Source organism: Monodon monoceros, unplaced genomic scaffold (genome assembly GCF_005190385.1).
Source record: "Monodon monoceros isolate NGI ecotype Baffin Bay Population unplaced genomic scaffold, NGI_Narwhal_1 Super_Scaffold_15, whole genome shotgun sequence".
Classification (NCBI taxonomy): Eukaryota; Metazoa; Chordata; class Mammalia; order Artiodactyla; family Monodontidae; genus Monodon; species Monodon monoceros.
The window spans coordinates 9,611,554-9,636,763 of NW_021703771.1; the positions used below are offsets into that span (position 1 = coordinate 9,611,554).

General features: G+C 41.9%; 1 protein-coding gene across 1 annotated transcript; it reads right to left on the reverse strand.

The window, feature by feature from the left end:
* Positions 1–19,653: 19,653 nt before the first annotated feature.
* Positions 19,654–23,701, reverse strand: EEF1A1 (eukaryotic translation elongation factor 1 alpha 1). Its single transcript, XM_029223630.1, has 8 exons — positions 23,439–23,701; positions 22,409–22,586; positions 21,946–22,125; positions 21,529–21,825; positions 21,301–21,451; positions 20,951–21,207; positions 20,632–20,866; positions 19,654–20,543 (listed from the first exon to the last, which is right to left on the reverse strand). Exons 2-8 carry the CDS (start codon positions 22,550–22,552, stop codon positions 20,419–20,421), a joined length of 1,389 nt encoding a protein of 462 aa, XP_029079463.1. The 5' UTR covers positions 22,553–22,586; positions 23,439–23,701; the 3' UTR covers positions 19,654–20,418.
* Between the last annotated feature and the right edge of the window lie 1,509 nt (positions 23,702–25,210).

The window sequence follows — 25,210 nt, forward strand, 5'->3', positions numbered from 1 at the left end:
AAAAAAAAAAAAAAAAAAAAAAATATATATATATATATAGTCATTTTTGAATTTCAGCCTCGATTGGAATAGCCATGGCTTTTCCCCTTCAGAGATTTCAACTCCTAGGACTTCCCTGGTGGCGCAGTGGTTAAGAATCTGCCTGCCAATGCACGGGACACGGGTTCGAGCCCTGGTCCAGGAAGATCCCACGTGCTGCGGAGCAACGAAGCCCTTGCACCACAACTACTGAGCCTGTGCTCTGGAGCTCGTGAGCCACAACTACTGAGCCCACGTGCCACAACTACTGAAGCCCACGTGCCTAGAGCCCGTGCTCCGCAACAAGAGAAGCCACCACAATGAGAAGCCCGTACACCACAATGAAGAGTAGCCCCCACTCGCCGCAACTAGAAAAAGCCCGCATGCAGCAACAAAGACCCAACGCAGCCATAAATAAATAAATTAATTTTTTTAAAAAAAGAGAGAGAAATTTCAACTCCTAGAAGAATACCCCATTCAGGAGAAGTGGTCAGGGTTCATTCAGAGCTGGCAGAGCTGTGTGCTGGAAGGCACACAGTGACAACAAACTTTCCCAGGCTCCGTCTTCACAATCTTCTGTTGCTCCACCTTAATTTTTAGTATCTGTCTTACCTTAACCTCTTATCACCATATAAACCTCTTCAATGCAGGCAACACCAAAGTTACACTCAGGACATAACTTTTTTGAATGACTGAATGAATATTACTAAAGGCAAGAGATGGCAAAGCTAAAACTTAACTGAATAATTAAATGGGATAAAAAGATTCGATCCGTGGTCGGGGAACTAAGATCCCACATTGCTGCAAGGCAACTAAGCCTGCGTGCCACAACTACTGAGCTCACGCGCCTCAACAAGAGAGCCCGTGTGCTACAAGCTACAGAGCCCAAGCACTCTGAAGCCCGCGCACCACAACCAGAGAGAGAAAAAAACCCACACAACACAACTAGAGAGAAGCCCGTGCACTGCAACAAAAGATCCTGCATGCTGCAACTAAGACCCCGACGCAGGGCTTCCCTGGTGGTGCAGTGGTTAAGAATCCGCCTGCCAATGCAGGGGACACGGGTTCAAGCCCTGGTCCAGGAAGATCCCACATGCCACGGAGCAACTAAGCCCATGCACCACAGCTACTGAGCCTGTGCTCTAGAGCCCGCAAGCCGCAACTACTGAAGCCCACATACCTGGAGCCCGTGCTCCGCAACGAGAAGCCACTGCAATGAGAAGCCCGCGTACCACAACGAAGAGTAGCCCCTGCTCGCTACAATTAGAGAAAGCCCGCGTGCAGCAACAAAGACCCAACACAGCCAAAAAATAAATTAATTAAATAAATTAAAAAGACCCAACACAGCCAAAAAAATAAATAAAATATATATAAAAAAGATTTGACACAAACTAAGAACTGCATACTTTTGCGTTTGCAATTCTGTCTCCCTCACTCTTCTTTCTTCACATTCTCTTCAGCTTCATTTCCTCTCTCTTTCTGTACTGTTATTCCTGCTTTTCACTGCTCCTAATATGATATTAAAGCTTATTTTTTTACATTCATTTTATTTATTAAGCAGAAATTTAGTATTTCCTACTTTAAAAGCCAGATTAAAGACACAATCGAGGGAATTCCCTGACAGTCCAGTGGTTAGGTAGGGCTCAGCACTTTCATTGCCAGGGCCTGGGTTCGATCCCTGGTCCTGAAAGCCACTCGATGTAGAAAAAAAATAATGAAAATTTAAAAGTAAAATGGGAAAAAGACTTGAATAGACATTGCTCCAAAGAAGACATGCAAATGGCCAGTAACCACGTGAAAAGGTGCTCAACATCAGTAGTCATTAGGAAATTGCAAATCAAAACCACAATGAGGGACTTCCCTGGCAGTCCAGTGGTTAGGGCACCATGCTTCCACTGCAGGGGGCACGAGTTCAATCCCTGGTCGGGGAACTAAGATCTCACATGCGGCACAGTGTGGCCAAAAAACGAAACAAAACAAAAAACACAATGAGATACCATCTCACACCTGTTAGGATAGCTGTTAACAAATGATCAGAAAATAGCAAATGTTGAGAACGCTGTGGAGAAATTAGAACACTTGGAACTGCTGGTGGAAACGTAAAATAGTGTAGCCACTTTGGAAAACAGTATGACAGTTCCCCCCAAAATAAAAAGTAGAGTTACCATATGATCCAGAAATTCCACGCCTAGGTATATATTCAAAAGAATTGAAAGCAGGGTTGAAGACAAGTTCAAGGGTCATGTTCATAGTAGCATTATTCACAACAGCCAAAGGTGGAAGCAACCTAAGTGTCCATCAACAGATATATGGATAAACAATGTATATAAATACAATGGAATATTTTTCAGCCTTTAAAAGGAAGCAAATTCTGACACACTCCAACTTGGACGAACTTTGAGGACATTATGCTAAGTGTATGATTCCACTCTACTACTGGTCAAATTTACAAACTAGAAAGGAAGTTGCCAGAAGTTGGGGGGACGGAGGAATGGGGAGTTATTGTTTGATAGGCAGTTTCAGTTTTGCAAAATGAAGAAGAGTTCTGGAGGAGGATGGTGTTAATGGTTGCACAACAATGTGAGTGTATTTAATGCCACTTTACACTTAAAAATGGTTAAGATGTTAAATTTTATAACAATTTATTATTTATTTTTGGCTGCGTTGGGTCTTCATTGCTGCGTTCCGGCTTTCTCTAGTTGCGGCGGGCGGGGGCTACTCTTTGTTGCGGTGCACAGGCTTCTCATTGCAGTGGCTTCTCTTGTTGCGGAGCACAGGCTCTAGGTGCGTGAGCTTCCGTAGTTGTGGCACACGGGCTCAGTAGTTGTGGTGCACGGGCTTAGTTGCTCCGCGGAATGTGGATCTTCCCAGACCACGGCTTGAACCCATACCCTCTGCATTAGCAGGTAGATTCTTTTTTTTCTTTATTTATTTTTGGCTACATTGGGTCTTCGTTGCTGCGCTCGGGCTTTCTCTAGTTGCGTCGAGTGGGGGCTACTCTTCATGGCAGTGCGCGGGCTTCTCATTGTGGTGGCTTCTTTTGTTGCGGAGCACAGGCTCTAGGCGCGCGGGCTTCAGTAGTTGTGGCTTGCGGGCTCTAGAGCGCAGGCTCAGTAGCTGTGGCGCACGGGCTTAGCTGCTCCGCGGCATGTGGGATCTTCCCGGACCAGGGCTCGAACCCTTGTCCCCTGCATTGGCAGGCGGATTCTTAACCACTGCGCCACCAGGGAAGCCCGGCAGGTGGATTCTTAACCACTGCACCACCAGGGAAGTCCCTGAACAATGATTCTTAAACAACCTAGCTGGACATCAGAATTCCCAGTAGAGCTTGTAAAAGCCAAGCTTCATCACAAGCAATTCTGATTCAGTTGCCCTGGAAATGTCTTGGCATCTATGTTTAACAAGCTCCGTAGGTTATTCTGATGCTCAGCCAACTGAGCTTGCCTTGCCTTCATAAATATCCTTCATAAATATCCATTGTCTCAATGGCTTGTGGTAGAAACAAAGCTGTAATTAATTTTACAGTGTGTGCTGGCTCACGAACCTAGAATACAAAAAATTTGCATTGTTGAAGTACTAGAGCAGTTCAGTTGTGCGGAAAAGTGAACTCATTCTGTTACGGAAATTCAAGTCTAAAAGCGATTCCAACTTCCAATGAGAGGTGAACTATGACGATTTGTGGGCAAGACCAAATGCTTTTCAAATGTAAACTTTAGGCCTACGTGAATGCCTGTGGACAAGTATATAGACTGAGATCCTATACTTTTATGCCATAGAGAAAGAATGCAACTCTCGGGGCTTCCCTGGTGGCGCAGTGGTTAAGAATCCGCCTGCCAATGCAGGGGACACGGGTTCAAGCCCTGGTCCGGGAAGATCCCACATGCCACAGAACTAAGCCTGCGCGCCACAACTACTGAGCCTGCGCTCTAGAGCCTGCGAGCCACAACGACTGAGCCCGTGTGCCACAACTACTGAAGGCTGCGCACCTAGAGCCCGTGCTCCACAACAAGAGAAGCCACCGCAATGAGTAGCCCGTGCACCGCAACAAAGAGTAGCCCCTGCTTGCCACAACTAGAGAAAGCCCGCGTGCAGCAACGAAGACCCAATGCAGCCAAAAAATAAATAAATTTATTTAAAAAAAAGAAAAGAATGCAACTCTTTTGATCTAGATTTTTTTTTTTTTTTTTTTGGCCGAGCCACGCAGCATGCAGCATCTTGCTTGACCAGGGTTCGAACCTGTGCCCCGAGTTGGGAGTGCGGAGTCTTAACCACTGAACCACCACCAGGGAAGTCCTAGAACCTCACTTTTGACCGTTTCTGACCTAGATCAACATTTTTCAAACTGCTGGTTGCAATTCATTATCAGGTCATGAAATTAATTTTCTGTCATATGTAGTAAGTACTATTCTCTGAAACTTTTGTTTCAGTAATTCATATACACATTATACTTCATCAATTTTAAGATGTATATTTTTTCTATATTTATCATCTCTAAATTGGTGTGTCCTATAATCAATAATATCTTACAGTCATAACTGGCAGCATTTGTGACTTCCAATTTAAAACATCTTAGGTGCAATGAAATACGATGTGTGTTTGTACTGTATTACAACAGAAAATATATTTCTTACTGTGGATCCTAACCAAAAAAGTTTGGAAAAGACTAATCTGTTTGAATAGCACTACTCCCTGATGGGAAAGCCTCCAATACTTTAGGATTCCTTTACATCTGTGTATTCCTCAAAGTAAATTTTCTAAAAAGCTTTTAAAAACAAGTCTTATTGGTCTCTTCCTATGCTGTAACTTAAGTGATGTGATTAAAATGTAACTCCAAGTTGCTGTTCAGCATGGATCTCAGGTATTCTGACTTCCCAATGCCTTTCTGTCAAGTGGGTTTTTTCCTCCTAAGGAAAGGTCCTCCTTTCCTTACCCAGAGGTCCTACACGGGATAAAAAGTGTCTCCATCCCTTCTAAACAATCTGTTTCTTTTGGCTTAACCTTCAGTTCCCACTCCCACCCTTTGTTGACCATTTCATGCTAAGCATTTATGGAGTTGCTATGCTTTTCAAGTGTTTGCTAGACTAAACAACTCTTTTTTAAAATCCAGTGCCTCATAATTCATTCATTTTTAGTTTTATGTTGGTTGCTCTTTGAATTCTCTTTTAGAGTTGGTCTATACCCTGTTAATACATGGCCAATTGAAATTTTAAAATGCATAAATATACATAAAAACACACTGCCTAACTTTAAAAGGAAACATTTCTAGATTATACTGTATTTAATACAAGATCAGACTGTGTGCGTGTGTGCAGGCATGCAGTGTTTCAAACAATGAAAAGAAACACTTACAGATGTTATTTCCAATTTCACACAGAACCACCTCAAGCAGGGGCGGGGGGGGGCAGTTTAACACACTTCAGAGACAGTTATCAGAGCTTTGAAGAACAACACCCATAAGGAGTTATATAAAATATGAGAAACTGAGTTCCAAGAGATGCATTCCCTAACCTCAACATAAATACAGTATGAGAAAATGTTTTCTACACCCAACCATGACTGAATAAAAACCACATCATTTATCATTAGACGTTTACTGAGTTGCCAGTTTCTACACAGAATCCCGTAGGAGGGCTAAACAGAGAAGTCCAAAGGGTCAATCAGGAAGGTAGGACAATAGCTAAAGTGAGGGGCTACAGGTCAAGTCTGGGTCAGGCCCTTGCTTTGTTGCCATGACATAGCTGCACCCCTTACATCTAAATGGTTACAACCTAGGCCTCATAAAATGTTGCAGATGCCCTCACCAGCAGGCTGAGAGGACCACATCCTCAGCTTGGGTGGTTCCAGACAGCACTGGAACTCAAACTCAGACTGCTTATGTGGTAACCCTACTAGTGCAACACCAACTAGGGTATTCTCGCAACCACATGATTTTACTGAAAATTTAACCAAGTGGATTTTTTTTTTTTTTTAAGTAGCCATCCATTGCTTAAATTATGGAAACCACAGTTGCAGGATCATACTACGCTCGTAGTATGAAAAGTCTTGTCTTGGCTTTTGCTACCAGTTACTCTCACTAGAATAAACAAAACTACCTACTTTTGACAAAGTCTATTTTAAAATCTATTTGGCTTTACACAAGCAATAACCTACACTTTACACAATGTCTCAAAAGAGATTGTGCCAAAGGCAGTATCCAAACTGTATATGTTGTAAAGTTTGACAAAAAGCCAAAAGTACCTGAACTCTCTTAGGGAAACCATGATTGGTTAAAATAGAAAATGTAAATTCCTTACACAAAGACTTTACTCCCACCGTGACTTTATTAAGTGGCATAGCAAATTTTTTGTATGTGCTCAAAAAGGGTAAGTAAATTTAAAGCTATCATCTACTTCACCTTGCTTTAACCAAACATTTGATAACAATTTTCATTATGACTACCTTGTGATTAAAATGGTAAAGTATGGCATAGGTTATAGTATTATTAAGTGAATTTGCAATTGGCGAGACCATCAAAATTACACAGCAGTTCTCTAGTGCAATACCACAGTCCCCTGTTTTGGGACCTGGTTTGTTTAGTACTTATCAATAATTTAAGTAAAACTACAGAAACATAAAATATTAGATGTGTAAATGACAAAGCCCACACTTTTATTTAACATGCTAGGTAGCAGCCTCCAAATTCAGAATTATCTCAACAAAATGATGAAGTATACCAGAGATGTAAATATAAACTCCCAACAATTGAGTTTTTAAAATTAATCACACAGCAGTGTCTTGGATTGGGTCCTGGGACAGAAAAAAGGCCATTAGTAGAAAAAACTGGCGAAATCTGAATAAAGTCTGGAGATTAACCATAACAACCAATGTTGGTTTCTTAGTTTTGATAAATGTTCTGTGGTAATGCAGGATGATAACATCAGGGGAAACAAACTAGGTGAGGCATAGATGGGAACTCTTACCTATCTTCACAACTTTTCTATAAATCTAAAGTTATTCCAAAATAAAGGTTTATTTGTAAAAAAAGAAAACATAACGATGCAATACAGTTTAAAGGAGATATTCCTAAAATATATTTTATATTTAAAAAATCAGGTTAATGACTCAGTTCTCATGGCTGGTCAGTGAGAGTGAGGGCAGGGGTGTCCCACCGCTGTGCCCAGGCATGGGCAGGGCTGAGGATGGTGCCTAGTAACAGTGACTCTGGCTGTCACTCCTGTTTTCTGCCATTTTATATATTCACATGTATATGTACATATATATACGTTTTCTTTTTCATAATATAATTTACCCTTTTAAAATGTACAATTCAGTGGTTTTTAGTAAATTCACAAGGTTGCACAACTACCATCACTATTTAATTCCAGAACATTATCATCACTCCCCCCCAAAAAAAGCCCATACCCCTTAATTAAAGGTTACTCCCTATTCCCCCCTCTGCCAGCCTCTGGCAAATACCAATCAACTTTGTCTCTATGGATCCGCCCATTCTAGACATATCATATAAATGGAGTCATACCAAAAAAAAAAAAAAATATATATATATATATTTATCAGGTAATGTCTGTTTACCATAATCCACAAGTACAATGCAGTTGCTGAAAGTAACTGTGATCTTCCAAACAACTGTAATAATAAAAGTTCCCTTTTGGGACTTCCCTGGTGATACAGTGGATAAGAATCTGCCTGCCAATGCAGAGGACATGGCTTGGAGCCCTGGTCCTGGAATATCCCACATGCCATGGAGCAACTAAGCCTGTGCACCACAACTACTGAGCCTGTGCTCTAGAGCCCGTGAGCCACAACTACTGAGCCCCCGTGCCACAAGTGCGGAAGCACACGTGCCTAGAGCCTGTGCTCTGCAACAAGAGAAGCCACCGCAACGAGAAGCCTGCGCACACTGCAATGAAGAGTAGCCCCCGCTCACCGCAACTAGAGAAAGACTGTGCACAGCAACGAAGACCCAATGCAGCCCAAAATAAATACATTAAAAATAATAATTTTAAAAGTTACCTTTTATTGGCTGCTTACAGTAGGCCAATCCACTAACTCGCTGCATCCTCACAACAGTCTTACGAGATAGACAGTATCGTGCCCACTGGCTAGATGAAGAAAGGGACAACATTTCCCCGTTTGCAGTACTCTGATCATCTAGTCCAAATGTATCAATTAAGGAAACTAGGAAATTTAGGAAACAAGGTGACTTTATCTCTTGGGCAGCCATAGTATGTTTAATTTTGGTGCAAACACTTTAAAGCTATAAACTGTCTGTGAGGGAGAATGGCATGGGAAGAATCTACGTCAAGAAACAGCTGTAGCCTATGACCAGTCCCTCCCATCAGGAAACCTGCACAAGCCTCTTAGATAGCTTCATCCACCAGAGGACAGACAGCAGAAGCAAGAAGAACTACAATCCTGCAGCCTGTGGAACAAAAACCACATTCACAGAAAGACAGACAAGATGAAAGGCAGAGGGCTATGTACCAGATGAAGGAACAAGATAAAACCCCAGAAAAACAACTAAATGAAGTGGAGACAGGCAAACTTCCAGAACAAGAATTCAGAATAATGATAGTGAAGATGATCCAGGACCTCAGAAAAAAACGGAGGCAAAGAACGAGAAGATGCAAGAAATGTTTAACAAAGACCTAGAAGAATTAAAGAACAAACAAACAGAGATGAACAATACAATAACTGAAATAAAAAATACACTAGAAGGAATCAATAGCAGAATAACTGAGGCAGAAGAACGGATAAGTGACCTGGAAGACACAATGGTGGGATTCACTGCTGCGGAACAGAATAAAGAAAAAAGAATGAAAAGAAATGAAGACAGCCTAAGAGACCTCTGGGACAACATTAAACGCAACAACATTCACATATAGGGGTCCCAGAAGGAGAAGAGAGAGAGAAAGGACCAGAGAAAATATTTGAAGAGATTATAGTCGAAAACTTCCCTAACATGGGAAAGGAAATAGCTACCCAAGTCCAGGAAGCACAGCGAGTCCCATACAGGATAGTTTCCAAGGAGAAACACGCCGAGACACATAGTAATCAAACTGGCAAAAATTAAAGACAAAGAAAAATTATTGAAAGCAGCAAGGGAAAAATGACAAATAACATACAAGGGAACTCCCATAAGGTTAACCACTGATTTCTCAGCAGAAACTCTACAAGCCAGAAGGGAGGGGCATGATATACTTAAAGTGATGAAAGGGAAGAACCTACAACCAAGATTACTCTACCCGGCAAGGATCTCATTCAGATTCGATGGAGAGATCAAAAGCTTTACAGACAAGCAAAAGCTACAAGAATTCAGCACCAACAAACGAGCTCTACAACAAATGCTAAAGGAGCTTCTCTAAGTGGGAAACACAAGAGAAGAAAAGGACCTACAAAAGCAAACCCAAAACAATTAAGAAAATGATCACAGGAACATACGTATCGATAACTACCTTCAACGTGAATGGATTCAGTGCTCCAACCAAAAGACACAGGCTTACTGAATGGATACAAAAGACGACCCATATATAAGCTGTCTACAAGAGACCCACCTCAGACCTAGGGACACACACAGACTGAAAGTGAGGGGATGGAAAAAGATATTCCATGCAAATGGAAATCAAAAGAAAGCTGGAGTAGCAATACTCAGATTCAAAATAAAGAATGTTACAAGAGACAAGGAAGGACACTACATAATGATCAAGGGATCAATCCAAGAAGAAGATATAACAATTATAAATATATATGCACCCAACATAGGAGCACTCAATACATAAGGCAACTGCTAACAGCTGTAAAAGAGGAAATCGACAGTAACACAATAGTGGTGGACTTGAACACCTCACTTACACCAATGGACAGATCATCCAAAATGAAAATAAATAAGGAAACACAAGCTTTAAATGTCACAATAGACCAGATAGACTTGATATTTATAGGGCATTCCATCCAAAAACAGCAGATTACACCTTCTTCTCAAGTGCGCATGGAACATTCTCCACGATGGATCACATCTTGGGTCACAAATCAAGCCTCAGTAAATTTAAGAAAATTGAAATCATATCAAGCATCTTTTCTGACCACAATGCTATGAGATTAGAAATGAATTACAGGGGAAAAAAAGGTAAAAAACACAAACACATGGAGGCTAAACAATACGTTACTAAATAAACGAGATCACTCAAGAAATCAAAGAGGAAATCAAAAAATACCTAGAGACAAATGACAATGAAAACAGGATGATTCAAAACCTATGGGATGCAGCAAAAGCAGTTCTAAGAGGGAAGTTTATAGCTATACAAGACTACCTCAAGAAACAAGAAAAATCTCAAATAAACAATCTAATCTTACACCTAAAGGAACTAGAGAAAGAAAAACAAACAAAACCCAAAGTTAGCAGAAGGAAAGAAATCATAAAGATCAGAGCAGAAATAAATGAAATAGAAACAAAGAAAACAATAGCAAGGATCAATAAAACTAAAAGCTGGTTCTTTGAGAAGATAAACAAAATTGATAAACCATTAGCCACTCATCAAGTAAAAGAGGGAGAAGACTCAAATCAATAAAATTAGAAATGAAAAAGGAGAAGTTACAACAGACACTGCAGAAATACAAAGCATCCTAAGAGACTACTACAAGCAACTCTATGCCAATAAAATGGACAACCTGGAAGAAATGGACAAATTCTTAGAAAGGTATAACCTTCCAAGACTGAGCCAGGAAGAAACAGAAAATATGAACAGACCAATCACATGTAATGAAATTGAAACTGTGATTAAAAATCTTCCAACAAACCAAAGTCCTGGACCAGATGGCTTCACAGGTGAATTCTATCAAACATTTAGAGAAGAGCTAACACCCATCCTTCTCAAACTCTTCCCAAAAATTGCAGAGGAAGGAACACTCCCAAACTCATTCTATGAAGCCACCATCACCCTGATACCAAAACCAGACAAAGATACTACAAAAAAAGAAAATTACAGACCAATATCACTCATGAATATAGATGCAAAAATCCTCAACAAAATACTAGCAAACAGAATCCAACAACACATTAAAAGGATCATACACCATGATCAAGTGGGGTTGATCCCAGGGATGCAAGGATTCTTCAATATATGCAAATCAATGTGATACACCATATTAACAAGTTGAAGAATAAAAACCATATGATCATCTCAATAGATGCAGAAAAAGCTTTTGACAAAATTCAACACCCATTTATGATAAAAACTCTCCAGAAAGTGGGCATAGAGGGTACCTACCTCAACATAATAAAGGCCATATATGACAAACCCACAGCAAACATTATTCTTAATGGTGAAAAACTGAAAGCATTTCCTCTAAGATCAGGAACAAGAAAAGGATGTCCACTCTCACCCCTATTATTCAACATAGCTGAATATTCAACCTATTCAACAGTTTCCTAACCACAGCAATCAGAGAAAAAAAGAAATAAAAGGAATACAAACTGGAAAAGAAGTAATGCTGTCTCTGTTTGCAGATGACATGATCCTCTACATAGAGAATCCTAAAGATGCCACCAGAAAACTACTAGAGCTCATCAATGAATTGGTAAAGTTCAAGGATACAAAATTAATGCACAGAAATCTCTTGCATTCCTATACACTAATGATGAAAAATCTGAAAGAGAAATTAAGGAAACACTCCCATTTACCAATGCAACAAAAAGAATAAAATACCTAGGTGTAAACCCACCTAGGGAGACAAAAGATCTGTATGCAGAAAACTATAAGACACTGATGAAAGAAATTAAAGATGATACCAACAGATGGAGAGATATGCCACGTTCTTGGATTGGAAGAATCAATATTGTGAAAATGACTGTACTACCCAAAGCAATGTACAGATTCAATGCAATCCCTATCAAATTACCAATGGCATTTTTTACAGAACTAGAACAAAAAAATCTTAAAATTTGTATGGAGACACAAATGACCTCGAATAGCCAAAGCAGTCTTGAGGGAACAAAACGGAGCTGGAGGAATCAGACTCCCTGACTTCAGGTTATACTACAAAGCTACAGTAATCAAGATAATATGGTAGTGGCACAAAAACAGAAACATAGATCAATGGAACAACATAGAAAGCCCAGAGATAAACCCACGCACATATGGTCAATTAATCTATGACAAAGGAGGCAAGGATATACAATGGAGAAAAGACAGTCTCTTCAATAAGTCGTGCTGGGAAAACTGGACAGCTACATGTAAAAGAATGAAATTAGGGTGTTACACTCCCTAACACCATACACAAAAATCAACTCAAAATGGGTTCGAGACCTAAATGTAAGACCAGGCACTATAAAACTCTTAAGAGGAAAACATAGGAAGAACACTCTTTGACATAAATCACAGCAAGATCTTTTTTGATCCACCTCCTAGAGTAATGGAAATGTAAACAAACAAATGGGACCTAATGAAACTTAAAAGCTTTTGCACAGCAAAGGAAACCATAAACAAGACGGAAAGACAACCCTCAGAGTGGGAGAAAATATTTGCAAACGAATCAACGGACAAAGGATTAATCTCCAAAATATATAAACAGCTCATGCAGCTCAATATTAAAGAAACAACCCAATCCAAAAATGGGCAGAAGACCTAAATAGACATTTCTCCAAAGAAGACATACAGATGGCCAAGAGGCACATGAAAAGCTGCTCAACATCACTAATTATTAGAGAAATGCAAATCAAAACTACAATGAGGTGTCACCTCACACCAGTTAGAATGGGCATCATCAAAAAATCTACAGACGACAAATGCTGGAGAGGGTGTGGAGAAAAGGGAACCCTCTTGCACTGCTGGTGGGAACGTAAACTGATACAGCCACTATGAAGAACAGTATGGAGGTTCCTCAAAAAACTAAAAACAGAGTTGTCACATGACCCAGCAATCCCACTACTGCGCATGTATCTGGAGGGAACTGTAATCCAAAAAGATACATGCACCCCTACGTTCATAACAGCACTACTTACAACAGCCAAGACACGGAAGCAACCTAAATGTCCTTCAGCAGATGACTGGATAAAGAAGATAACGGTATATATACACAATGGACTACTACTCAGACATTAAAAAAAAAAAAAGCCATTTGCAGCAACATGGATGGACCTAGAGATTATCATATAAGTCAAAGACAAGTATCATGATATCCCTCATATGTGGAATCTAAAAAAAAAATGATACCAATGAATCCATGTACAAAACAGAAATAAGACCCACAGATAGAAAACAAGCGTATGGTTACCACAGGGGTAGGAGGTAGGGGAATAAGTTAGGAGTTTGGTGTTAACACACACACACTTTTACATAAAAAATAGGGTATTTTCCAAACATGGTCACCATAACATCCCCCCTCCCCCATGCTCTTACTACAACATGATGGTGACACTCCTCTCACCTAGAGTTGGGGGTCTATGGCATGAGCCAGTGACTACAGCAAGAGTGACGTTATATGAATTCCAAAGCTGAGTCCTATAAATGGTAATAAGGCTTCTATCTGGTTCCCTTGGGATACTCACTCTTGGAACCTAGCCGCCATGCTACAAAGCCCAGGCCACATGGAACGGTCAGGGGTAGGTGTTCCAGCTGACAGTTCCAGCTGAGGTCCCAGCCAGCATTGATTGCCAGACAAATGTGTGAGAAAGCCTTCTAGATAGCTCCAGGCCCTATCATGGTTGGACTGCAACTGAGAAATCCTGAGCAAGAACTGCTCTAGCTGAGCCCAGGGGACCCCCCGAACCATGAGATGATAATTCTTGGGGTAAGAGACATTTAGCATAGAAAACTGGGACACCTTCCATCCTGTCCCCGCTCACACACACCTGAAGCCAGCCAAGGCCTGCTACACAAGTGATGCTACTCCAAGTCACTTTTGTTCACAAGCCATATTCCCACATACACAACCGCACTCCCCGACCAGTATCAGCCTATTCAGGGAAATTGAGGCCTCCCGACTGTGCACAGAGAGGTCTCTACCACGGCCAGGAAAGACTTCAATATTTTGTAGCAAGAGCCTTTTATAGTGTGTTGATCAAAGACAAGACAGCAGAATCAACCCATGATGGACACTTGCTCACAGGACACAGGGCTCTCCTGATCCCTGACATTTTTAAAAAGGCTTTTTTGAGATATAATTCATATACTATAACATTCACCTCTTTTAAAAAAAATTGTTTTTTTTGGCTGCATTGGGTCTCCGTCGCTGCACACGGGCTTTCTCTAGTTGCGGCAAGCAGGGGCTACTCTTTGTTGCGGTGTGTGGGCTTCTCATTATGGTGGCGTCTCTTGTTGTAGAGCACAGGCTCGAGGCACATGGGCTCGGTAGTTGTGGCTCATGGGCTCAGTAGTTGTGGTGCACAGGCTTAGCTGCTCTGCAGCATGTGGGATCTCTGGCTCGAACCCGTGTCCCCTGCATTGGCAGGCAGATTCTTAACCACTGCGCCACTATGGAAGCCCAACATTCACCTCTTTAAAGTATACAAGTCAATGTTTTTGAGTACATCCACTGTTGTGTAACCATCACTAAATTTTAGAACTGCTTTTTAATTTTTAATTAAATTTAATTTTAAAAGTGATTTTTAATCACTGCTTTCTCTATGGCTCTGTTTAGTCTAGACATTTCATATAAATGGGATCATACAAAAAAAAGAAAAATAGATACCCAGGGACTTCCTTCCCCCGCGCTTCCACTGCAGGGGCCGTGCAGGTTCAATCCCTCGTCAGGGAATTAAGATCCCGCATGCTACGTGGTGAGGCCAAAAACAAAAACAAAAAAAAACAAACAGATAACCAACAAGGACCTACTGTATAGCACAGGGAACACCTCAATATTTTGTAACAACCTGTAAGAGTCTGAAAAAGAATAGATATAACTGAATCACTTTGCTGTACACCTGAAACTAACACAACAGTTGTAAATCAACTACAATTTAAAAAAAAGAAACAGCTGTAGGAACTGCAAGTGTTTAGCTCAGATGTGACTAAGTATTCATTGGTGTCCTCAAGTAAATTAGTGGTTCTTACAGAAAAGGGAATGACATTGTTTAGTTATTCCAAAAGAATAGCCTAGGTATGATTTTTCTTTTTTTTTGGCTGCTTCGGGTCTTATAAGTATGATTTTTAATTACCAGCAGTCAAGTTTAAGTAAATATCAAGAAAAAATTTCATCCAGCAATGGGATGATTTAGGAGCCTCTCCATCCCTCAGTCTGTCATCTGTAATAGGAGTATAGTATCGGCCCCTACAAAAAATGTTGTGAGGATTCAATGAGATGTCTCTGCCCTCCAATATGACAACCACATGCACTGATGAAGTAATCAAGCAAACATTTCAATGAATATATTCAAAGTTGATCCGAGTAGTTTACATTAAAAGGCTTTTAGGTTTTCTTAGACTTTTCTGATTCTATGTAATTGTTATGAGGCCAAGGTAAGCCTCATATAGAGATGTCTAAGAAGTAATGCAGTGTTTTCATATTCTCTAATTCAGTAGCTTCTACTTATCCTTCAGATCTCAGCTATTTCTGACAAATACTGTCTTTAGCCAACCTAAATTATGTCCCTTTCACTCTCCTCCCTCATAGTATCCTTTCCCTTCAGAGCATCACCAGAACTCAATTAGTACCCAGCTCCCCCAGTATATTATATAAACTCAAAGGGCAAGAACTGTGTCCATTTTGTTCACAACACTAGGCACAAGTGTCCTACAGAATCTCAGTGTAACACTCATTTAGTCAAATTAACTTTCTTCCTTGAAAAATTAATACCAAAATAAAATTTAGGGGCTTCCCTCGTGGCGCAATGGTTGAGAATCTGCCTGCCAATGCACGGGACACGGGTTCGAGCCCTGGTCTGGGAAGATCCCACATGCCGCGGAGCAACTAGGCCCGTGAGATACAATTAGCGAGCCTGCGCATCTGGAGCCTGTGCTCCGCAACAAGAGAGGCCGCGATAGTGAGTGGCCCCTGCTTGCCGCAACTGGAGAAAGCCCTCGCACAGAAACGAAGACCCAACACAGCCAAAAATTTTTAAAAATTAAATATAAATAAAAAATATATATAAAATTTCACTTAATCTATTACAGTTCATCCACTTTGCAAAACAGTTCAGCAGTTTCTTACAAAGGTAAGGTATATGCTTGCCAACAACTAAGCAATCCCACTCCTAAGTATTTAAACAAGTAAAATGAAAACCTATAGTCACACACAAACCTATATGTGCATATTTATAGCAGTTTATTCGTAATTAATCCAAAACTGGAAACAACCAACATCCCTCAGCTATAAACAAACTTACAGTCATTAAAAAGGAACAGATTACTGATATATGCCAAACAGATTAATCTCAAATGCATCATGCTAAATCAAAGAAACCACTCAAAAGGCTACATACTGTATGAATCCAGGTATGTGACATGGCTGCAAAACAAAATTATAGGCACAGAATATATGTCAGTGGTTACCAAGGGTTAGAGGAAGAGAAGAGGGGCTGACTACAAAGGGGCACAGGGGAATTTGGGGGAGGGGGAGGGGTGATGGAAGTACTCTATACCTTGATTGTGAACTGCATTTATCAAAACTTGCAGAACTACATGCTTTAAAAGGGTGAATTTTAGTGTTGTTACCTCAATAAAAAAATGGGGAAAACTTCTAAATCTCTTGCTTACTAAGTTTCCTAATAACTCTTTGCTTACTTGTAATTATTGTAACATTAACAGTTTTCTAATACTCTTGCTTACTTGTAATTATTGTAACATTAATTTAACAGTATCTTTGTTGTCATGATGTCTTTCCCACGGAGACCACAAACTGAGCTCTAAACGCTTAAGAGATCCACGGGCCTGCTGAGGGCTGTCCAAGGTAAATGACAATTTCACTACTTATTTCACTCATTTCTGATGACTGCAGGACTACAGCATAACCTTCTATTTAGAAAAGGACAAAGCCATATGACCTTTTCAAGGTTTCCACTGGATCAGAGGTCAGTGACCTTTCAGGAGCCATGTAGCAATTTCCTAACAAAGTCTTCTGTTTTCTAAATCACTATCAACTGAGCAAGCAATGTCAAACTTCAATTGTAGTCTTAACTAGTCATGGAAGTTCCCAGAGGCTGGCAAATAACAGAGGACTCCGATGAAGTGAAAAAAGAACACAAGTCATGAAATGTAAAACCAGATCAGGAAAAGAAAATTTCAGGAAGATTAAAACAAAAAAAAAAAGGAAAATACATCTTATTCTTCCCTCTGTCTCATGAAAGTGCATGTTCTCCCCCAATCACAGGATTGAGCACTCATGCTGTTCACTCCCTTCAAGACACAGTTCCTAACTGTAATGTAACTTTAATTCTCAACTTACTATACTTATTTCTGCAGCATTTCACAATGACAAGCATCTAGCATCAATGAATAACATGAAAGGGCATCTTGACACAAGAAACTAATTGTCACCCCTTTTCTAGAGTTGCCCATTTCAGGAACTGTGAATATACAGCCAGAACAGCTTCTTCTTGAGCTCAGTGCTCAACTCAGTGGAAAAATTAACTAAGGTAAATACATTTTAATAAAAAGAAAACCCATAGTCCTGTCCCGATAATATTCAAGATTTTTACACCACATTCTGCAAATTACTGAAAATCAAGAGCTCTTCACCACTTAGGCAGTTAGCATTTGTTGTGCAGATCAGACAGAACTCAACCAGATGAATTGCTCTTGCTCTTGAAAAAGCTGCATCTTCAGAAACTGCATCTAACATCAGACCTCAAAGTCAGCCTCCTAATTTGGCAATTTATTGACACTTTCCAACAAGATTTGTAAGGCGTAGTCAATTTACACTTTTGTCTAAAAAAAAGAACATTTAAAACAAATATTCAAAAAACTAAGGTGATTTCAGTTGTTGAGGGCCACAAGGGAATATTTACACGAGTCTCCAGTTAAAACATTTTGAAATTACCACACTGAAACAGATTAGTTCAGAGTAAGTTGTGTCATCCAGATAGCTGAGCTCTTGATGCATCTGAGATTTGTGAGATAAATTATCAACAACTGTAGGAAAATTATAAGCATAAAATTATTGAGTTCTGACCTAGCCAAAACTCACTTATTCTAGACTATTCTGGGAATAAAGGGTGAGTATTCACAATACTTTTTTGAAAATGAGACACATTACTGGCAATCTGTTAAACTCCTGAACCAAAATGCCTTTCTCACTTTCCATATTCTGAAATCACACCAGAATTCCTGGCAACAAATTTCAACAAGATTCCATCTGAGAGTCCTTACACTGTTATTTCAACAGCTGGCCAATGTAGAATGTGGTTTAGGGACTTCTCTGGTGGTCCAGTGGTTGAGACTCATGCGCTCCCAGCGTAGGGGGTGCAACATGCCACAACCAAAGATTCCGCATGCAGCAACTGAAGATCCTGCATGCCGCAACTAAGACCAAGAGCAGCCAAATATTTAAAAAAATAAAATGTGGTTTAAGGTCAAGCACCAGTTTGTTTTATAAATCTGCTGGTTAATCAGCTCATATACATGGAAAGGCAATTAGTGGAAAAAATTCAAGTGAGCAAACACTCCTTTATCCAGAACCTAGAAATCCATGTTTCAAACTGTAGTTACCAGTAGGTGGTGCTCAAAGAAATTACATATAGACTAGAATCCATGTAGTATGCCAACTGCCCTACTCTCCCATTCCAACTCTTCCACTTAATGAAAAGCAATTTTCTGCAGTGAAACCTTCATTGTGGGGAAGTCAAATCCCTTGGTAAGTCCTACAGCTGTTAGATTGGTGTCTATCAGCTACCATTTATACTAGCCAACAATGCTTAAAACTCCTATTCTTGCCTCTAATCTTCATAGTAAACACCATTACTTGTCAAAACATTAAGGGGCAAGCTGGGGACAAAATCTTTTAATCATTTACAGCCCTTACCAAGGGCCTCATGTATAAGTGACAAAGCATTTTACCCAGGAAAATTGAAGAAAAAAATGCTCCAATTGCAGTTAATTCACCTGTGTACACCTTACAGGATGCTTTCTGTTAGCCAAAAAAGCCTATAGGATATGTATCTGGTGATTTCACCAGTTCCAGCTACCTTAATTTCCCTTTCATACCCTAAAAGCCAAGATATCAAACACAGAATTAAACTGTTTCCTCAAATGCACAAGTGTTTAGATTCACCAAATATCAAAACCAGGTATTTACATCAGACAGTTGTCAGTTATACCCTAGATCAATTACTATTAACTGCGACCACCTAGTTTTTCCCCTTTGTGACCAGTCCCTTGCAATTTACAGGTTACCAAATTATTATAGTTAAGAGCTATTTTCACCCTGACCAAATGTCAAATTTCAGCGACTTTCAAATTGTAATCTTCCAATGTTCCTTTCCAGTAAGTAGTTTTTAAAATGGAACTTAACTTCATAAAACATTTTCAAACTAGAATTTAAGCTTCTCCTACACTCAGTCCCACACGGACCTTAATATTTACGATCATACCTCTTTAAACTGTTTTAATCTCCAGGGTGGCAATATTCTTCTCTTTACCCAACCTTGCTCATTAGATGAAAGTTCCTATAGAAAGTGAATTTCTATTTAAGTGACAGGAAACACACTTAGCTTCCAGCATCTTTTATTTTTTCCTAGAATCTGGATACAATAACTCTAGCAGGGCAGTGCTCAATACTACTTAGGCTTCACATTTTAGGTTAATTACTTGAATATTGTAAATGTGAATGCACTTTCCCATAACTGGGAACTTAAGTTTGATGTAACTTATTTACTCAATACTTATGTAACCATACAAAATTTTATATGCAACATGAACTTTCATATTATAAAATTTGACCTTCTTACAAACTAACTTACATAACAGTTACTTTGCTTATCTGTTCTGTGTTGTACCAACGCATTTCTATGACGTACTTCAACAGGTGAATTCTCCTTACACAAGGGTAAGAAACCTGAAGCTCCAACCCATAAATATAAAATTCATTTTTTCAGCAGACTTAATACCAGAAATAGGTTATGGACAACTCTTACCTAAGTAGTTAGTACTACAGGAAGTTACAGTGTTGACCAAAAGAAAACACAGGCTTCTCATTAAACTTTTTTAATGGGTCTCAAATTCTGTGACAGATTTTTGGTCAAGTTGTTTCCATTAAAAAGTACTGATTTTAAAAACTAATAACTTAAAACTGCCACACACAAAACAAATGGTCCACAACACATTCTCCTTTCCTTCTGAAGGTTTTACGATGCATTGTTATCATTAACCAGTCTTTTGCTATTAAACTTAAATGGCCAATTGAGACAAACAGTTCTGAGACCGTTCTTCCACCACTGATTAAGACCGGGGTGGCAGATACTGGGGATAATATTCATTTAGCCCTCTGAGCTTTCTGGGCAGACTTGGTGACCTTGCCAGCTCCAGCTGCCTTCTTGTCCACTGCTTTGATGACACCCACAGCAACCGTCTGTCTCATGTCACGAACAGCAAAGCGGCCTATTAAAACAAATATTACCATTAGAAACACTTTTTCCCCCCCAAACCTTTAGAAAAGTTTTTAATTACACCAAAAAAGCATCCTTACCCAGAGGAGGATAGTCAGAGAAGCTCTCAACACACATGGGTTTGCCAGGAACCATATCAACGATGGCAGCATCACCAGATTTCAAGAATTTGGGGCCATCTTCCAGCTTTTTCCCAGAACGACGATCAATCTTCTCCTTCAGCTCAGCAAACTTGCAGGCAATGTGAGCTGTGTGACAATCCAGCACAGGTGCATAGCCAGCACTGATTTGGCCTGGATGGTTCAAGATAATCACCTGGAGAGAAAACTTGCATTTAGTGAGTCTCAAAGACACTTAAAGATTTACAGCAGTAAATAAAACGTGTCACTTCAGTGTTACCTGAGCTGTGAAGCCAGCTGCTTCCATCGGTGGGTCATTTTTGCTGTCACCAGCTACATTGCCACGACGAACATCTTTGACAGACACGTTCTTGACATTGAAGCCCACATTGTCCCCAGGAAGGGCTTCACTCAAAGCTTCGTGGTGCATTTCAACAGACTTCACTTCAGTTGTCACATTGACTGGAGCAAAGGTGACCACCATGCCAGGTTTGAGAACACCGGTCTCCACTCGACCCACAGGGACAGTGCCAATACCTAAAATGTTTACAGCAAATAATAAATACCTCGTATGAAAAGACAAGACGTCATAGCAACCCAAACAGGTTCTAATCGTTATGTTCAACTTACCACCAATTTTGTAGACGTCCTGGAGGGGCAAACGCAAGGGTTTGTCAGTTGGGCGAGTTGGTGGCAGGATGCAATCCAGAGCTTCAAGCAGTGTGGTTCCACTGGCATTGCCATCTTTGCGGGTGACTTTCCATCCCTTGAACCACGGCATCTAAAACACAAGACAGTCAGGGCTACCATCAAACGCGCCTTTCCAGGACAATCCGAAAACTCTTGAAAATCACTTACGTTAGCACTTGGCTCCAGCATGTTGTCACCATTCCAGCCAGAAATTGGCACAAATGCTACCGTGTCGGGGTTGTAGCCAATTTTCTTAATGTAGGTGCTGACTTCCTTTACAATTTCCTCGTATCTCTTCTGGCTGTATGGTGGCTCGGTGGAATCCATTTTGTTAACTCCAACAATTAGTTGTTTCACACCCAGAGTGTAGGCCAGAAGGGCATGCTCACGGGTCTGCCCATTCTTGGAAATACCTGCTTCAAATTCACCAACACCAGCAGCAACAATCAGGACAGCACAGTCAGCCTTTGAAAGAAAACAAGGCCACATCCTGTTAAACAAAAGCTCTTCAAATGGAGAAACTCACGGCTTTGCCAATGCAGAAGACAGGCCCAATTATTTTCAGAAGTTTTTAATCCTACAAACCTGGGATGTGCCTGTAATCATGTTTTTGATGAAGTCTCTGTGTCCTGGGGCATCAATGATGGTCACATAGTACTTGCTGGTCTCGAATTTCCATAGGGATATATCAATGGTGATACCACGCTCACGTTCAGCTTTCAGTTTGTCCAAGACCCAGGCATACTTAAAGGAGCCCTTCCCCATCTGAAAGGATTAAGGATGGTTACTTGGTAACTAAAACACGACCAAACTCCAGCATGAAATCCCTTCCCCCCACTTATTCCGAAAAAATGCTGCATTCCACTTAGTATTGCTAAACTTGGGCGCATCCGCCTTTTTCTTGAAGTTCGCGTTCCATGACTTGACCGCAAACTCCCCAACGTACCTTAACTAGTGCAAGTCGGATCTAGACCAGGGGCCAGTTTCTGGAAAATTACCACTTAACATACTTGCTGACAAACTCCTTACACCATCCTGTTTCACCTACCTCAGCAGCCTCCTTCTCGAACTTTTCAATGGTTCTCTTGTCGATCCCACCACATTTGTAGATCAGATGGCCAGTAGTGGTGGACTTCCCCGAATCTACGTGTCCAATGACAACGATGTTGATGTGCGTCTTCTCCTTTCCCATTTTTGCTTAGGTTTAGCGGTGGTTTTCACGACACCTAAATTGGGGGGGGGGGGAGCGAACCCTTCAGATCACTGTCCCGGAGACTCGGGGAGAAGCCACGATGCGAACTGCAAGCAGTATTATAACCGGCGCCAAGTTGACCCAACTCTGGTCTCCAACCATCGAACGTGGCGGGAACACTCCCCCATCGCGAGGAAGGGCGCCCCTGGAGCCGCGAGGAACCGAGGTGCCAGGACAGCACCCGTCCGCCGCGAGATCACAGGAAGCAGCGCCGGGCAGGCATCGGCCCGATGCCTTTGTGTGGTGACTCACCCGCCGCTCCCTCCCGGGCCGCCGCGTCCTCCATTTTGAGGCCGTGCAGCGGGGCCGGGGAGCGGCCATCTTTCCGCGCACGCAACTGGTGCCGGGCGGGGCGGCGCTCGGCTCTCCCTGCCGCCGCGGCTCGCGGGGCCCGCCTCGCCCCAACGAGGCTGCGCCGGCATGTGCGCCGGCCAGGCGGGCCCGCCGCCCTCCGCGCCTCTCGGCGCCCCCCCCCCGAAACCGACGAGCGCCGAAAAGCCTGTCAGACCCCGGCCGGCCTCGGCTGAACCGCACAGAACGGAAAAAATCCGCGGCCGCTTGAGTTAAATAGCGGGGGCGAACGAGGCAGGCGAGAAGGCGCGGCGGGATCCCCATACAGCGGCCACAACGTCCCTGCCAGACCTCCACCGAAGCACGAGGCCAAGGGGTTTCGAAAAACCGCCAAGGCCTCGAACACTACCCGCACCCAAAATTCGGCTTCAAGAACATGGGGAGGGGGCCCAAGGGCCCGGCGGGAGAGAAAGGCACGCAAAGGCCGCGGCCGCCCGCCGAGGCCAGGCCCACGGAAGCCACACCCGGAACTCACCTGTATCCTGGCGGCAAACCCGTTGCGAAAAAGAACGTTCACGGGGCCTACGGCACTTATATATGGTCCTCCCCCACCCTCGGGAAAAGGGCGGAGCCAGCACATGACACCACTTTCCCAGTTTACCCTGCGCCACCTCCACCAGGCACCCATTCGATCGCCGTCCCCTCCCCCCATTTCTCGGGGACCGTGGGCGATGTGCGCTCAGCCCACTGACGAGCACACGGTGTCTCGCGCATGCTCCTCTTGACCCAGAGGATGACGAGAGTGTGTGGGAGGGGGGGCGGGGACGAGCGCTCCCTCGGCTCCAGGTTCGTGGGAGTTTATCGACGGTCCCTGGGATTCCCCCGGGCAGAGGCGAGTCCTCCTTTTGTATGAATTACTCTCAGCACAGCTGGGGGGGGGGGGGGGGGGGGGGCAAGGAGGCACCCCGGCGGGCACGTCCAGAATCTTCCCTGTACCGTTCCTGGTTTAACTGGAAAGGCGGACCGAGGTTGGAGTATTCCTTCACCCCGCAGTTCATCTCCAGTCCTCAGACTTGCTGTCTCGCAGGCCCGGGGCCAGCCCCTCGAGCCGCTTTCTCTGCCGGGGCTGGCTTCTCCCCCGCCCCTGCCCTCCGCGCCCCTTTTGGCTGGAGAGGAGTTCAAGGCCCGTCTTTGGCCCGGGAATCCGCGAGTGGTTCAGTTCCGAGACCAAGAGCCCGCCGAATATGCTCCTGGGCTGTTCTCTTGGCTTTCTCCGTCCAAAGCTTTTATTCGAAGTTCGTATCACACATTCATACCATGTGGTACATCAGACGTCCAGTTTTTCAGTTTAGAATAGACTTCAGTGCTACAGTTTGCTTTACTTCTAACTCTAGTGTTATTACATTAACGAGACCCTGAGTGTGTGTCTACTCTCCTGGTACATTTTTTCCAGTGTACATTCATTTGATTGCAAGCATGAAAAACCTAAAAAGAATTTCTCAAATTCAGCCTTTCCACGTGATCTCATGTAGAGACAAAGATCCACAAGCATCAGCAAGCTTATCCAGCCAGTTTACTATCCCCAACACTTGCTGTGAATCACTGCTTCTCAAAAATGGCCTACCCCATTCAAATAAATAGCTTCATTTCCCATCATCCTATTGATTATAACTGCATTTAGGCATAAATCTAGGGTGAGACTGGATAAGGCCTTTTCGCTTTGGCAATCAGGGCAGACAGACTCAGAAATACTCCTGAAGGAAGAAGAACCTTTATTTTTAATGAGCTTAATTACTAGATAATTATGTCTCTTCTTCCACGTGTAGAACATCACGGCAACTTTTTGAGCCAATCTGTTAACAAATATTTGAGAACCTACTATGTGTACAGGGCTAAGTGAAGAACAGTGGCTTGTGCAAAAGAAATACCACCTTTTGGACAGGAACCCACAATCAAACTGGAAGAGGAAAACTAATATATAAAACAGTGGGAAGCAGTTAAAGGCAAATTTGTAAGGTGCTTACTTACTTTCTGTTTTATTGTAGAATATACTTCTTCCAGTCCTAGCTTTCAGTCACTTCTCACAGCCCAAATGCCCTTTTTTTCTTTTTAAAAGAAAGTCTTTTGTTATAGCCTTCCTATATCTTGTTTTACCATCCTTTGTAGATACAAACGTCTAAAATTAAGTTTTTCTTTCTTCATTAGGAGTTTGTAGCCTTGTTGTTTTTTTTGTAGCCTTGTTTTGAGATAGTTTTCATGAAAGAAACTAGGCTATATAAAGTTTCCATAGAAATACATATAACTAAT

Excerpts from the sequence above, each read along its gene's own strand:
- EEF1A1 (XM_029223630.1), bottom strand. The coding sequence starts at position 22,552 with ATGGGAAAGGAGAAGACGCACATCAACATCGTTGTCATTGGACACGTA. Across the intron at positions 21,826-21,945 it reads TGATTACAGGCACATCCCAG|GCTGACTGTGCTGTCCTGAT; the intron begins GTTTGTAGGATT and ends TTTCTTTCAAAG. Across the intron at positions 20,544-20,631 it reads CTCTGACTATCCTCCTCTGG|GCCGCTTTGCTGTTCGTGAC; the intron begins GTAAGGATGCTT and ends TTGTTTTAATAG.